We start from the raw sequence: 12807 nt of genomic DNA on the forward strand, positions 1-12807 counted from the left end.
CCAGCACTTTGGGAGGCTGATGCAGGAGGATCACTTGGGGCCAGGAGTTCAAGACTAGCTTGGGCAATATAGTGTGATTCCATCTCTACAAAAATGAAAATAAAAACATAAAAATTAGCCAGGAGTGGTGGCATGTGCGTTCATTTGAGAAATGACTATTCATGTCCTATGCCCACTTTTTAATGAGATTGTTTTATTCTTACTGTTGAGTTGTTTGAATTCCTTTTATATTCTGGGTATTAGTTCCTTATTGGATAAATAGTTTGCAAATTTTTCTCCCATTCTATGGGTTGTCTCTTCGGTTTGTTAATTGTTCCCTTTGCTGTGCAGAAGCTTTTTAGTTTAATATAGTCGCATAGGATCCAGCTGTTTTCTGAATGTGATGTGCCAGATGTTTCATGGCTAGATTGCTGGAGAGCTGCAGATTTCTCAGCTCTGCAGCAATCCAGTTTTTTAATATTTCCTCATTAAAGAACCTCATGGCGACAGTGATATGCAGCAATTTTCTATCCCTTCCAGTGTTGCTGGATGAGTGAGATCAAAAGTTAAGAGGAGGACTTGGATGTCCAAGGCTGGGAAAAATTAGATCTGATGACAATTTGTAAAGAGCAAGTCACATTTGTCACAATTAGAAAGGAAAATAAAGGTGCACACAACTGTTGTTGGGTACTTTGCAGAAGATTCATGAACTCCATTTTATGGTTATAGGGAAGGAGATGCTGGGCAGTATCACCCTTACTTTGCTGAAGGAGTAAAGACTACTCAACCACAGTTATTTTACCTTTAAAATGTTCTGACTAGCGTCACTTCACAATATCTACATTTATTGCATTTTAAAACAATGTATTCACAGAAATATCACTTCTGTGAAAGTGCAAGTAGAAAGTACACAGATCATAATTGTATTATTTCACCTTATGGATCCCCTCAGACTCTCTCAGGCTCATCTGCCCCTGGATGCTTAAACCCTTTCTCTACCTTGCCATCACTATGACTATGAGTGACCAAAGTCATTCCGTCCTGCATTGTTCCTTGAACTGAGGCCAACCAGCTTCACATGTGGACTGTCTGGATCCTCCTGTCACTTCCAGACTCAGATGAGACACCACATTAAAGTGGAGTCTGTCTTCCCAAGAGGCTGCCTAATGGGCCAGATGATGTAGTTGAAAAGTGTGGGGAAATTAATTCTTCATGGGGTAAACTCAGACAAATGGGAGGCAGGAAGGAGTTGACAGATACATTCCTTCTCCTTTCTCCCGTTGATGAATGACTGCAAGGCATGCTTTTCTGTTTGCCTGTTGCTCCACTTCCTTGCCAATACTTGATGTTTCCAGTCTTTATAATTTTAGTCACTTTGGAGGTATGTAGTAATATCACCTTGTGTTGTAATTTGCATTTTCATGGTGACTAATGACACTGAGCATCTGTTCATATAGTTATTGGCCATTTAGATAAATCTGTTTGTTAAGTCGCTGTTGTCAAGTCACTTGACCATTTTTTTCTATCGGGTTTCTATCTTTTCCTTATTGTTTTGTGGTTCTTGATATATTCTTGAGACTAGCCATTCGTCAGTGTAAGTTGCAAATATCTTCTCCCACTTGCCTTTCTCTCTTTCTTTCTCTCTGTCTCTCTCCCTTTCTGTGAGAGAGTCTCCCTCTGTCCCCCAGGGTGGAGTGCAGTGGTGCAACCACAGTTCACTGCAGTCTCAACCTCCCAGGTTCAAACTATCCTTCTACCTCCTGAGTAGCTGGGACTACAGGTGTGTGCCACCATGCCCGGCTAATTTTTAAAGTTTTTTTTTTTTTTTTTTTTTTAATAGAGCTGGAGCCTTACTCAGTTGCCCCACTGGTCTCAAACTCCTGGGCTTAAGTGATCCTCCCGCCTTGGCCTCCCAAAGTGCTGGGATTACAAGTGCGAGCCACAATGTCCAGCTTCACTCTCTTATTAAGTGTCCTCTGATGAAAAGAAATCTTAGTTTTAATGTAGTCCAATTTATTAACATTTTCCTTTATTTTAGTGCTCTTTTTGGATGTGTCCTGTTTAAGAAAAATTTTCCTATCCCATAGTCATGATGATAGTTTCCTATGTTATTTTCTAGAAGTTTTATTTTTATACCTTTCACATTTAGATCTATGATTCATCTGAAATTAATTTTTGTGTGAGCTTAAGTATAGGGTCAGGATAGATTTTTTTCATTTCCCATTTGGATAACACCTACTCAGCACAGTTTATTGAATAGACCCTCCTTTCCCTCACTGAATTGCAGTAGTGTTTTCATCATAAATCAGGTGATTGTACATATGTATGTCTGATTATGGACTTCCTATTGTATTCCATTGATCTATTTGTCAATTCACAGGTAAATCAAATAATCCCCTAATTTCTGAAGCATTATAATGAAACTTGAAATCCAGTAATGTAAATCTTTCAGCTTTATTCTTTTTTATTTTGTCCCCTCTTTCCTCTTCAGCTTTATTCTTATTCAAAAGTACCTTGGCAATACTTTTGCTTCTTTTTATTTATATATTTATTTAATTAATTAATTTATTTTTGAGACGGAGTCTTGCTCTGTGGCCCAGGCTGGAGTGCAGTGGTGCAATCTCTGCTCACTGCAAGCTCTGCCTCCCGGGTTCGTGCCATTCTCCTGCCTCAGCCTCCCAAGTAGCTGGGACTATAGGCGCCCATCACCATGCCTGGCTAATTTTTTGTATTTTCAGTAGAGACGGGGTTTCACTGTGTGGACCAGGATGGTCTCGATCTGCTGACTTTGTGATCCGCCCACCTTGGCCTCCCAAAATGTTGGGATTACAGGCATGAGCCGTCGCGCCCAGGCTTTTCTTCTTTTAAAATCAACTTTGGGATATAATTTACATAAAACAAAATGTGTATTTTAATTATACAGTTTGATAAATTTTGACAAATGTACACACACACGGACATCCCATTCCAAACAGGACTAGACCATTTCTATTGCCCCAAAAAGTAATTCCAATTAATCCCTCCCACCTGCTGAATATAGGCAACTACTGATTTACATTCTGTCATGATAGATGGCTTTTGCCTGTCTTAGAATTTCATATAAATGGAACAATATAAATGTGTAGTCTTTTGTGCCTGGCTTCTTTCATTCAGAATAATGTTTGTGAGATTCATCCATGCTATTGCATGTATCAGTAGTTAATTTCTTTTTATTGCACAGCAGCATCCCATTCTATAAGCGTGTCACGATTTGTTTACCCATTTACCTCTTGATGGGCCTTTGGGTTGATGCCAGTTTTAGGTTATTATGGATAATGTTGCAATGAATATTTATGTTCACATACTGTGGAGGCATGTTTCACTTCCGTTGGATAAATACCTAGTCAGGAGCTGCTGGAGGTGCAACAGTATGCTATTGTGTTCTTAATTTTGCATTTCCCTGATGACTGATGATGTTTAACATCCTTTCATGTGCTTACTGACCATTTGAATATCTTATTTGTTCACCTTTCTGCTTCTTGTTTTTATCAGTTTGTCTTTTCATTAATAAGTTGCAAGAGTTTTAAAAATGTATATTCTATGTACATGTCATTTGTCAGATATATGTATTGAAAATATTTTCCCCCTAGTCTGTGAATTGCCTTTTAGTTTTTTAATGGTGTGTTTCGAACAGCAGACACTTTAAATTTTGATGGTCTAATTTATCAGTTTTTTCCTTCTATTCGTTTTCCATAGTCCTTGCTTTTTGTGTCTTAATCTAAGAAGTTTTTGCCTATTCTGAGGTCATGAAGATTTTATCTAGAAACTTTATTCTAGAAATTTCATAGTCTTAGATTTTATGTTTAGGGTTATGATTTATTTTTAGTAAATTTTTTTTGTATGGTGTAAAGTGAGGATCATGGTTAATTTTTTTCCCATGTAGATATCCACTTGTTCTAGCACCATTTGTTGAGAAGACTATCTTTTCCCCTAAAAATTACCTTAGTACCCTTAACAAAAATCCTCTGATTGTGTATATATCTGGGTCTATTTCTTGACTCTTTCGTTCTGTTCCACTGATTTCCTATGTCTGCCTCTACACCAATAACAATGTTTGCTTACTATAGCTCTATAATAAATCTTGAAACTGGGTACTGTAAATACTCCTGCTATGTTCTTTTTCAAATTATTTTTGGCCATACTAGGTACTCTGCAATTTATACAAATTTTAGAATCATCTGGGTGATGTATATGAAAACTTACTGGGATTATGACTTGTGCTGATTGTGTAGATCAGTCTGACATGATAGAGAATTGACATCTTAAGGATATTGTTTTTCAATCCACAGACATAATAAATCTCTTAATTTATTTAAGACTTTAAAAATTTGTCTCAGCATTGTTTTGTGGTTTTCAATGAACAGTTTTGCATATGTTGTGTTAAATTTATTTCTAAGTATTTAATATTTTTGATACTATTTGAATGTTAGTTTTCAATTTTGATATCCAATTGTTCATTGCTAGTGTATAAAAGTATGGTTGATTTTTGAATACTGACCTTCTAACCTGAAATCTTGCTAAACTTACTTATTACATCTAGAAGTTTTTCTGTTGATTCATTAGGATTTCCTACATATTTGATCATGTCATCTGCGGAGAAGACAGTTTTATTCCTCTCTTCCAATCTGTATGGCTTTTACATGTATTTTTTTTTCTTGCCTTATTGCCCTTGCTAGGACCTCTAGAATAATGCTGAATAAAATTGTTGGAAACATCGTTTGCCTTGTTCCCAATCTCAGGGGAAAAATATCCAGTCTATCATTAATTATGATTCTATCTGTAGGCTTTTCATAGATGACCTTTATCAGGCTAAGGAAGTTCCCCCGTATTCTTAGTTTCCTTGGAGTTTTAAAAATCACAAATGGATATTGAATTTTGTTAATTTTTTTCTGAATCTATTGTGGAAATCATATGGTCTCTTTGTCTATTGATATAGTAAATTCTACTTATTGAGTTTTAAATGGTAAACTATACCTACATGCCTTGGATAAATGCCACTTGGTTGTGAAAAATTATCTTTTTTCCTTTAAATTTAATAGTAATTGATCTTTCTGTTATTAATTTCAAGTTTAATTTTGTCAGAGAACATACTCTGATTGGTTTTAATTTCTTTGAAGTTATTGAGTCTTGTCTTATGCCTGGAATATGGTCTATCTTCATGAATGTTGCAGGTGCATTTGAAAATACAGTGTTTTCTGCCCCTGGGTGTAGTTATCTATAAATGTCAAACAGGTCATGTTAATTGATAATGTTTTTCTACTCTTCTAAATTCTTACTATTTTTCTACTTTTTTATCCATAACTGAGGGAGGCATGTTGAAATCTCCAACTCCATGGATTTCCATGGAAATCTCCATGGATTTGTCTACTTCTTTCAGTTGTATCAGTTTTTGTGACTCATCTACTTCATGCTCTGTTATTATGATTTAGGATTATGTCTTCTTAATGAATTAAGTCACATGAAAGCTTCCTCTTTAATCTAGGTAATAGTTCTTGTTCTAAAGTCTACATTTTCTGATATTACCATAACTACTTAAAAATAAAAATTTTAAACTATGAATTATGAGTGCATAAATCATAAGTGTATATCATGACAAATTATCATGAACACACACATCTGGTGAACACCCACATCAATATAAAACATTGCTAGCATTTTCCTGATGATTAAAGAGGCTAAATATATGTTCATAATTTATACAGTTTCTGTTTTCCAATTTTTTATTTTGAGACAACTATAGATTTACATGCAGCTGTAAGAAATAATACAAAGAGCTCTTGTAAACTTTTCATCCAATTTTAATCAATAGTAAAATTTTGCATAACTATAGCACAATATACTAATTCGGTAGTTGACATTGATAACTTACCTGTTTTATTTAAATTTCACTAGTTTTTCATGCACTCGTGTGTGTGTGTACACACATTTAGCTCTGTGTAGTTTTTTATGTGTAGAATTGTCTGACTGCCATTGCAGTAAAGATACAGGACAGCTCCATCACAAGTACCATTTGTGATACCCAGCCCTCTCCTCCCTGTTGCGCTCAAGAGTGGAAGTAGAAAACCACTACTCTATCCTTCTCACTACAATTTCGTCATTTCAAAAATGTTATACAAATGGAATTATATAGTATATAACTCTTTCAGATTTTGCCTCTTACCTGGACTTTGTGAACAATTTACACTTAATATAATTGTTGATTTGATTTTAAACCTATCATATTGGTATTTATTTTATTTTTTCCCATCAGTTCTTTGTTCCTTTTCTCTTCTCTTTTCTGTCTTTATTTGAATAGTTGTGTAATTTTTAGAATTTCATTTTTATCTTCTGTTGACTTATTAGCTATACTCTGCTTTAGTTTTTGGTGATTGCTTTAGACGTTACAATATCCACCTTTAACTTATCACAGTCTTCCCTCAAATAATATTGTACTAACTTAACACCAGGACACTTCCATTTCACCTCACGTTCCTCGAGTTATTGTGTCATACTTTACTTCTATGTATGTTAAAGTCTCTACAATACACTTTGGCTATTTTTGCTATATAAAGTCATTTATCTTTCAAAGAAATTAAAAGTGAGAAAAATATCTTTTTATGCTTATCCATGATTTACCTCTTCTGGTCTTCAATTCTTTGTGTAGATCCAGGTTTCCATATGGTATCATTTTCCTTTCAACTGAATAATTTGCATTAATATTCTTTATAGTGCACATTGACTTACTAAAAATACTCTTGCCTTTTCCTTTCTGGGAAAAGTTTATTTTGCCTTCAGGTAGGATATTTTTACTGTATTTAGAATTATAGTTTGACAGTTTTTATTTCTTTCAGTACTTTAAAGATATCATTACATTGTATTGTTACTGACAAGAAAACTGTTCTATTTAAACTGTTATATTTCTTATCTCTTTCTTTCTATTTAATGTTTCTTTCTTCTCCTCTGGGTACTTTTTTTTTGAGATGGAGTTTCACTCTTGTTGCCCAGGCTGGAGTGCAATGGCAGGATCTCAGCTCACCACAACCTCCGCTTCCAGGGTTCAAGCGATTCTCCTGACTCAGCCTCCCGAGTAGCTGGGATTACAGGCATGCGCTGCCACACCAGGCTTATTTTGTATTTTTAGTAGAGACAAAGTTTCTCCGTATTGGTCAGGCTGGTCTCGAACTTCTGACCTCAGGTAATCCGCCTGCCTCGGCCTCCCAAAGTGCTAGGATTACAGGAGTGAGCCATTGCACCCGGCCTCCTCTGGATACTTTTATTTATTTATTTATTTATTTATTTAGTTAGTTAGTTAGTTAGTTATTTAATTTTTTTTGAGACGGAGTCTCGCTGTGTCTCCAGGCGCAGTGCAGTCTCGGCTCACTGCAAGCTCCGCCTCCCAGGTTCACGCCATTCTCCTGCCTCAGCCTCCCGAGTAGTTGGGACTACAGGCGCTGGCCACCACGCCTGGCTAATTTTTTTGTATTTTTAGTAAAGACGGGGTTTCACCGTGTTAGCCAGGATGGTCTTGATCTCCTGACCTTGTGATTTGCCCGTCTCAGCCTCCCAAAATGCTGGGATTACAGGCTTGAGCCACCACGCCCAGCTGTCTCCTCTGGGTAGTTTTAAAGATTTCATCTTTATCACTGGTTTTCAGTAAATTGGCTATATGTTTTGATATGTGTGTGTGTGTGTGTGTGTGTGTGTGTATGCATGATTACCCTCTTGAGGTTTACTGAACTTCTTATATATGGAGATTTATAGCTTTCACTGAACTTCAAAATCACCCCTCCCTCCCATTCCTTTCCTTCTGAGATTCCAATTATTGCTTGATGTTATTGCAAAAGCTACTTATTTATTCAGCTTCTGTGTGCTTTAGTTTTGATTGATTTGATTTTAAGTCTTACATTCTTAGTTTTGTTCTTCTGCAGTATTTAATACCATCCAATAAAGTTTTCATTTCATATACCATATTTTTTATCTCTAGAAGTTCCATTAGGTTCTTTTTTTATATCTTTAATTCTGTCCTTACTATGCTTAGGTTGTCTTTAAAATCCTGGGACATACTGGGCATCTTTATAACAGCTGTTAGTGTTCTTGCCTGCTAGTTTTATTATTTCTGTTAATGTACACCACTTTCTATCAACTACTTTTTGTTTTATTTTTGACAAATAATAATTGTATATATTTATGGGGTACAATGTGATGTTTTAATATGTGTTTACATTGTAGAAGGATTAAATCAAGCTAATTAACAAATTCATCACCTCACATATTTTTGTGGTGAAAACATTAAAAACCTACTCTTTCAGCAATTTGGAAAAATACATTGTATTTTTATTTATTATTGTCACCATTCTGTGCAATTGAGCACTAAAGCTTATTCCTCTTGTCTAACTGAAACTTTGTACCCTTTGATGAGCATCTCTCTTTTCGCCATCCACCCTCCTCCTCCAGCCTCTGATAATCATTGTTCTACTCTGCTTCTATGAGTTCAACTGTTCCGGATTCTGCATATAAGTGGAATCTTATGGTATGTGTTCTTCTGGGCCTGGCTTATTTCACTTACCACAATGTCCTCCAGGTTCTTAATGTTGTCTCAAATGACAGAATTTCCTTCTTTTTTAAGGCTGAATAATATTCCATCGTGTATATACACCACATTTTCTTTATCCATTATATGATGATAAATACATAGGTTGGCTCCATATCTTAGCTACTCATAATAATGCTGCAGTGCATATGGGAGTGCAGGTACAAAACTGTTTATCAATATGCAGAGGAATGAAATTGGATACTTATTTCACACCACATAAAAAAATTAACTTGGCTGGGCATGGTGTCTCATGCCTATAATCCCAGCCCTTCGGGAGGCTGAGGTGAGTGGATTGCTTGAGCTCAGGGGTTCAAGATCAGCCTGGGCAACAGAGTGAAACCTTGTCTCTACAAAAAATATGAAAATTAGCTGGGCATGGTGACTTGCATCTGTAATCCCAGCTACTTGGGAGGCTGAGGTGGCAGGATTGCTTGACCCCAGGAGGCAGAGGTTGCAGTGAGCTGAGATTGTTTCACTGCACTCCAGCCTGGGTGACAGAGTGAGACTCCATCACAAAACAAAACAAAACAAAACAAAACAAAACAAAACAACAAAACGATTGGGAAGTAAATTTGGCAAAGAAAATACGATTAGATTTTTTAATAAAAGAAAAAAAAATCAACTCAAAATAGATTAAAGACTTAAATATAAGACTCCCTAGACTGTAAAATGGCTAGAAGAAAACAGAGGGGGAAAGCTACATGACATTGGTGTAGGCAAAGATTTCTTGGATAAGACCCCCAAAGCACAGGCAAAAAAAGCAAAAATAAACAAACGGGATTGAATCAAACTGAAAAGCTTCTGCGTAGCAAAGGAAACAAGAGAAAGAGGGGACAACCCACAGATTAGGAGAAAATATTTACAAACCATACATCTGATAAAGGGCTAATATAAAAAAATATAAAGAACTTCATCAACTATTTTTACTCCTGTTTATGGGTCACATTTTCCTGCACATTCATATATTTAATAATCTTTAATTTGATGCTAGTCATTGTGAAGGTTGTATTTTTGAGTGTCTTGATTTTGTTGCCTTTTTTAAAAGCATTTTCTTACTCAATTTTGAAAGTGTTTTTCTGGCCACACAAGTCATTTATTAGATATTTGCCTTGTGAATATATGTTTTTTCCATCTGTGGCTTGTCTTTTCATTTTAACAGTGTTTTTGGAGAACAAAAGTTCTTCATTTGGATGAAGCCCATCATCACATTATTTCTTTAAGGATTGTGCTTTTGGTGTCATATTTAAGAAATCTGAGGCTGGGTGCAGTGGTTCATGCCTGTAATCCCAGCATTTTGGGAGGCAGGAGGATCACTTGAGTCCAGGAGTTCAAGACAAGCCTGGGCAATAGAGCAAGACCCACTCTCCACAAAAAATTTTAAAATTATCTGGGTATCGTGGTTTGTGCCTGTAGTACTTGCCACTTGGGAGGCTGAGGTGAGAGGACTGCTTGAGCCTAGGAGTTCAAAGCTGTAGTCAGCTATGATTGTGCCATTACACTCCAACCCAGGTGATGGAGAGAGACCTTGTATCTAAAAAAAAACCCCCCAAAACAAAAAAGAAATAAAAATAAATCTGAGGCCAGGTGCAGTAGCTCACTCCTGTAATTCTAGCACTTTTGGAGGCTGAGTCAGGAGGACTGCTTGAGGCAAGGAGTTTGAAACCAGCCTGGGCAACATAGTGAGACTCCATCTCTAAAAAAAAAAAAAATTAAAAAAATTGAGCTGCGTGTGGCAGTGCGCACCTGTAGTCCCAGTTACTTGGGAGGCTGAGGCAAAGGATCTCTTGAGTCCAGGAGTTCAAGTCCACTTGATCGTGCCACTGCACTCCATCCAGGGTGACAGAATGAGACCCTGTCTCCGACAAATAAACAAATCAATAAAGAACAAATAAAATATCACAATCATATGATGGATACTGGAATCTTTAGCATAAATGAACTACACATATTTATAAGTCATCTCAAAAATAAAGTTGAGAAAAAAAGTAAACTGGAGAATATGAGGTAGTTACATAAATTTAATTGTCCAGAAAACAACATAAACATTGCTTATTTATATCTATACATATATATATGTATATGTAGCATTCATATATTGACTAGGATGATATCCACCAGCTTTGTGTCATGATGTGAATCCTCTGGGAACGGGGGAGAAGAGTGGGCACAAAGGATATGACAACATTATCTGTAATATTTTCTTTCCTTTATAGTTAAAAATACATTAAGGAAATACTACCAAGAAATAATGACTGCCAATTCAGGGCGATGGACTCAAGAGCATGAAAAAAACTCTCAAAAATAAATTAGACCAAATGTCCATGCAGTGAAGCTGAGTGGGTACCCCTGAGAGGAAATCAAGGTGAAGCCCACACTGCCCTGAAATTCAGGAATACCCATTGGTTAAAGTACATAGAATATGTCATTGTACAAGCTGCTGCTGGAATGAAAGTGTCACAACTTCCTCCCTACTTTCCCTCATTAAATATTGCTTTCACTAAGTTTTAAATTCTTGTTTTTTCATTTTCTTTCTTTTTTTTGAGATGGAGTCTTACTCTGTTGCCCAGGCTGGAGTGCAGTGGCATGATCTCGGCTCACTGCAACCTCTGGCTCCCAGGTTCAAGCGATCTTCCTGCCTCATCCCCGCTAGTAGCTGGGATTACAGGCACACGCCACCATGCCCGGCTAATTTTTGTATTTTTAGTAGAGACGGGATTTCGCCGTGTTGGCCAGGGCTAGTCTCAAACTCCTGACCTCAGGTGATCCACCACCCCTCGGCCTCCCAAAGTGCTGGGATTACAGGCGTGAGCCACCGCACTGGGCCCTTAAATTCTTACTTGTAGAAACACTTCCAAAAGGTCCAGAGCATTCATTACATTTGAATGTTGTTTGTTTGCTATCTAATCTAATATGCATTTATCTTGATTGTCCAGGACCAGGAAAAGGAGTTAAGGAAAGCAAGCGGAAAGTAAAATCAGTGATCAGAAGCACCTCAGAGGATGTTGGGAGAAAATCGTATAGGTAAATTCATAACTGCAAAAAGAAGGAAAGACAATGATCTGGATTGGAGAGAACGGATAGGTGTAGGGAGGTGATGAAAAAAAGGGGGGAATTTGAAAGAACACTGAAGGGAGCTTTAAGCAAGAGTAGAGGTGAAACTGAGGATAGAGTTGGCTGAAGGGGACAAAGGCAGAAGTAACAGCTCCTGCAGTAAAGGCAGAAGTAACAGCTCCTGCAGCAAAGGCAAGGGATCTGAAAATCTATGACTGGTTATGTGTGGTCTACTCTTCTTGGTAAAGGTGCTTGCCAGAATCTGCTTTTCTTTTTTCATGTCCTTGCTTGCCATTTACCAAGGAATTCTGCCAAGAAACCAACCAACCAGCCAGCCAACCAACCAACCCACCCAAACAACAGTAATCCAACTGCCCACTGTCGACGAATGAAGATGCTGCATTTCTGGGCGGTGGCAAGTCCTCAAAGTGAGTCTTGGAGGATCCACAAGAACCCGCAGCGGGTGGCAAGGGATTGTGGGAAGCAGTTCATTCCTGGAACAGTCGTCTGCGGGCCTTGCACAGAGGGCGTTCCGGGAGAGGTGGGCGCGCATGGGGACCTGGACTCCCCACGCGCGGAGAGGGAGGTAGAGTTTGGAGAGGTGAGCTGGGGACAGGCTCCAGAAGGTGGAATTCTGGGTCGAAGATGGGGCGTGGAGAGAGTCTCTCTGAACTGGGGTTGGGGGCCAGAGCACAGGACCCTGGAACGGGGCCCTCCCGGTAGAGACTGAACACACTACTAGCGAAGGGGTAGAGCCCAGCGGCTGAGCCGGTTGGAGAGTCCATCTGGAGCTTCGGGAACTCGGGGTCCGCCTCCTCCTCGTAGGCCTCTTCCTGGGCGGCGATCTCTGGGACAGATGCGCAGAAGACTTCCTGCTCGACGACGACGTCCTCCCTGAGAGCGCCCAGGAAAACGTCCACTTCCAGGCCGGCAGACGAGTCGCCCTGTGCTCCTGAGCGTTCGTCGACGGAGCTTAGGAGGACCTCGGGGATCAGGATGAGGGTGTGTCCACCGAGAGACACTCGCAGGATCGATGTCGGCGGGAGCTCCAGCACCAGGTCGACGTTGTCCAGGGGCACACGCAGGGCACAGCCTGTGGCCAGGACCACCACGGAGATGACCGCGCCCACGGCCGGGATCCCCACCGGGTCTTCCAGGCTGGGCGT

The 12807-nt window shown here is 38.6% G+C and overlaps 2 protein-coding genes across 2 annotated transcripts in view; one reads left to right on the forward strand and one right to left on the reverse strand.

Annotated features, from left to right (window-relative positions):
* Nucleotides 1-12129: 12129 nt before the first annotated feature.
* The window catches only part of LOC105552784 (proline-rich protein 23A-like), a 14671-nt gene continuing 13993 nt past the window's right edge, over nucleotides 12130-12807 (reverse strand). Inside the window, exon 2 of the mRNA XM_011998541.1 lies at nucleotides 12130-12799. Within this exon, the coding sequence (XP_011853931.1) occupies nucleotides 12130-12799 (670 nt within the window). The remainder of the gene's footprint in view (nucleotides 12800-12807) is intronic.
* The window catches only part of MRPS22 (mitochondrial ribosomal protein S22), a 356930-nt gene continuing 356590 nt past the window's right edge, over nucleotides 12468-12807 (forward strand). The window contains exon 1 of the mRNA XM_011998531.1: nucleotides 12468-12699. The gene's annotated coding sequence lies outside the window, so the exon portion shown is untranslated. The remainder of the gene's footprint in view (nucleotides 12700-12807) is intronic.

The sequence above is a fragment of the Mandrillus leucophaeus genome, unplaced genomic scaffold (assembly GCF_000951045.1).
Source record: "Mandrillus leucophaeus isolate KB7577 unplaced genomic scaffold, Mleu.le_1.0 Scaffold573, whole genome shotgun sequence".
Lineage (NCBI taxonomy): Eukaryota > Metazoa > Chordata > Mammalia > Primates > Cercopithecidae > Mandrillus > Mandrillus leucophaeus.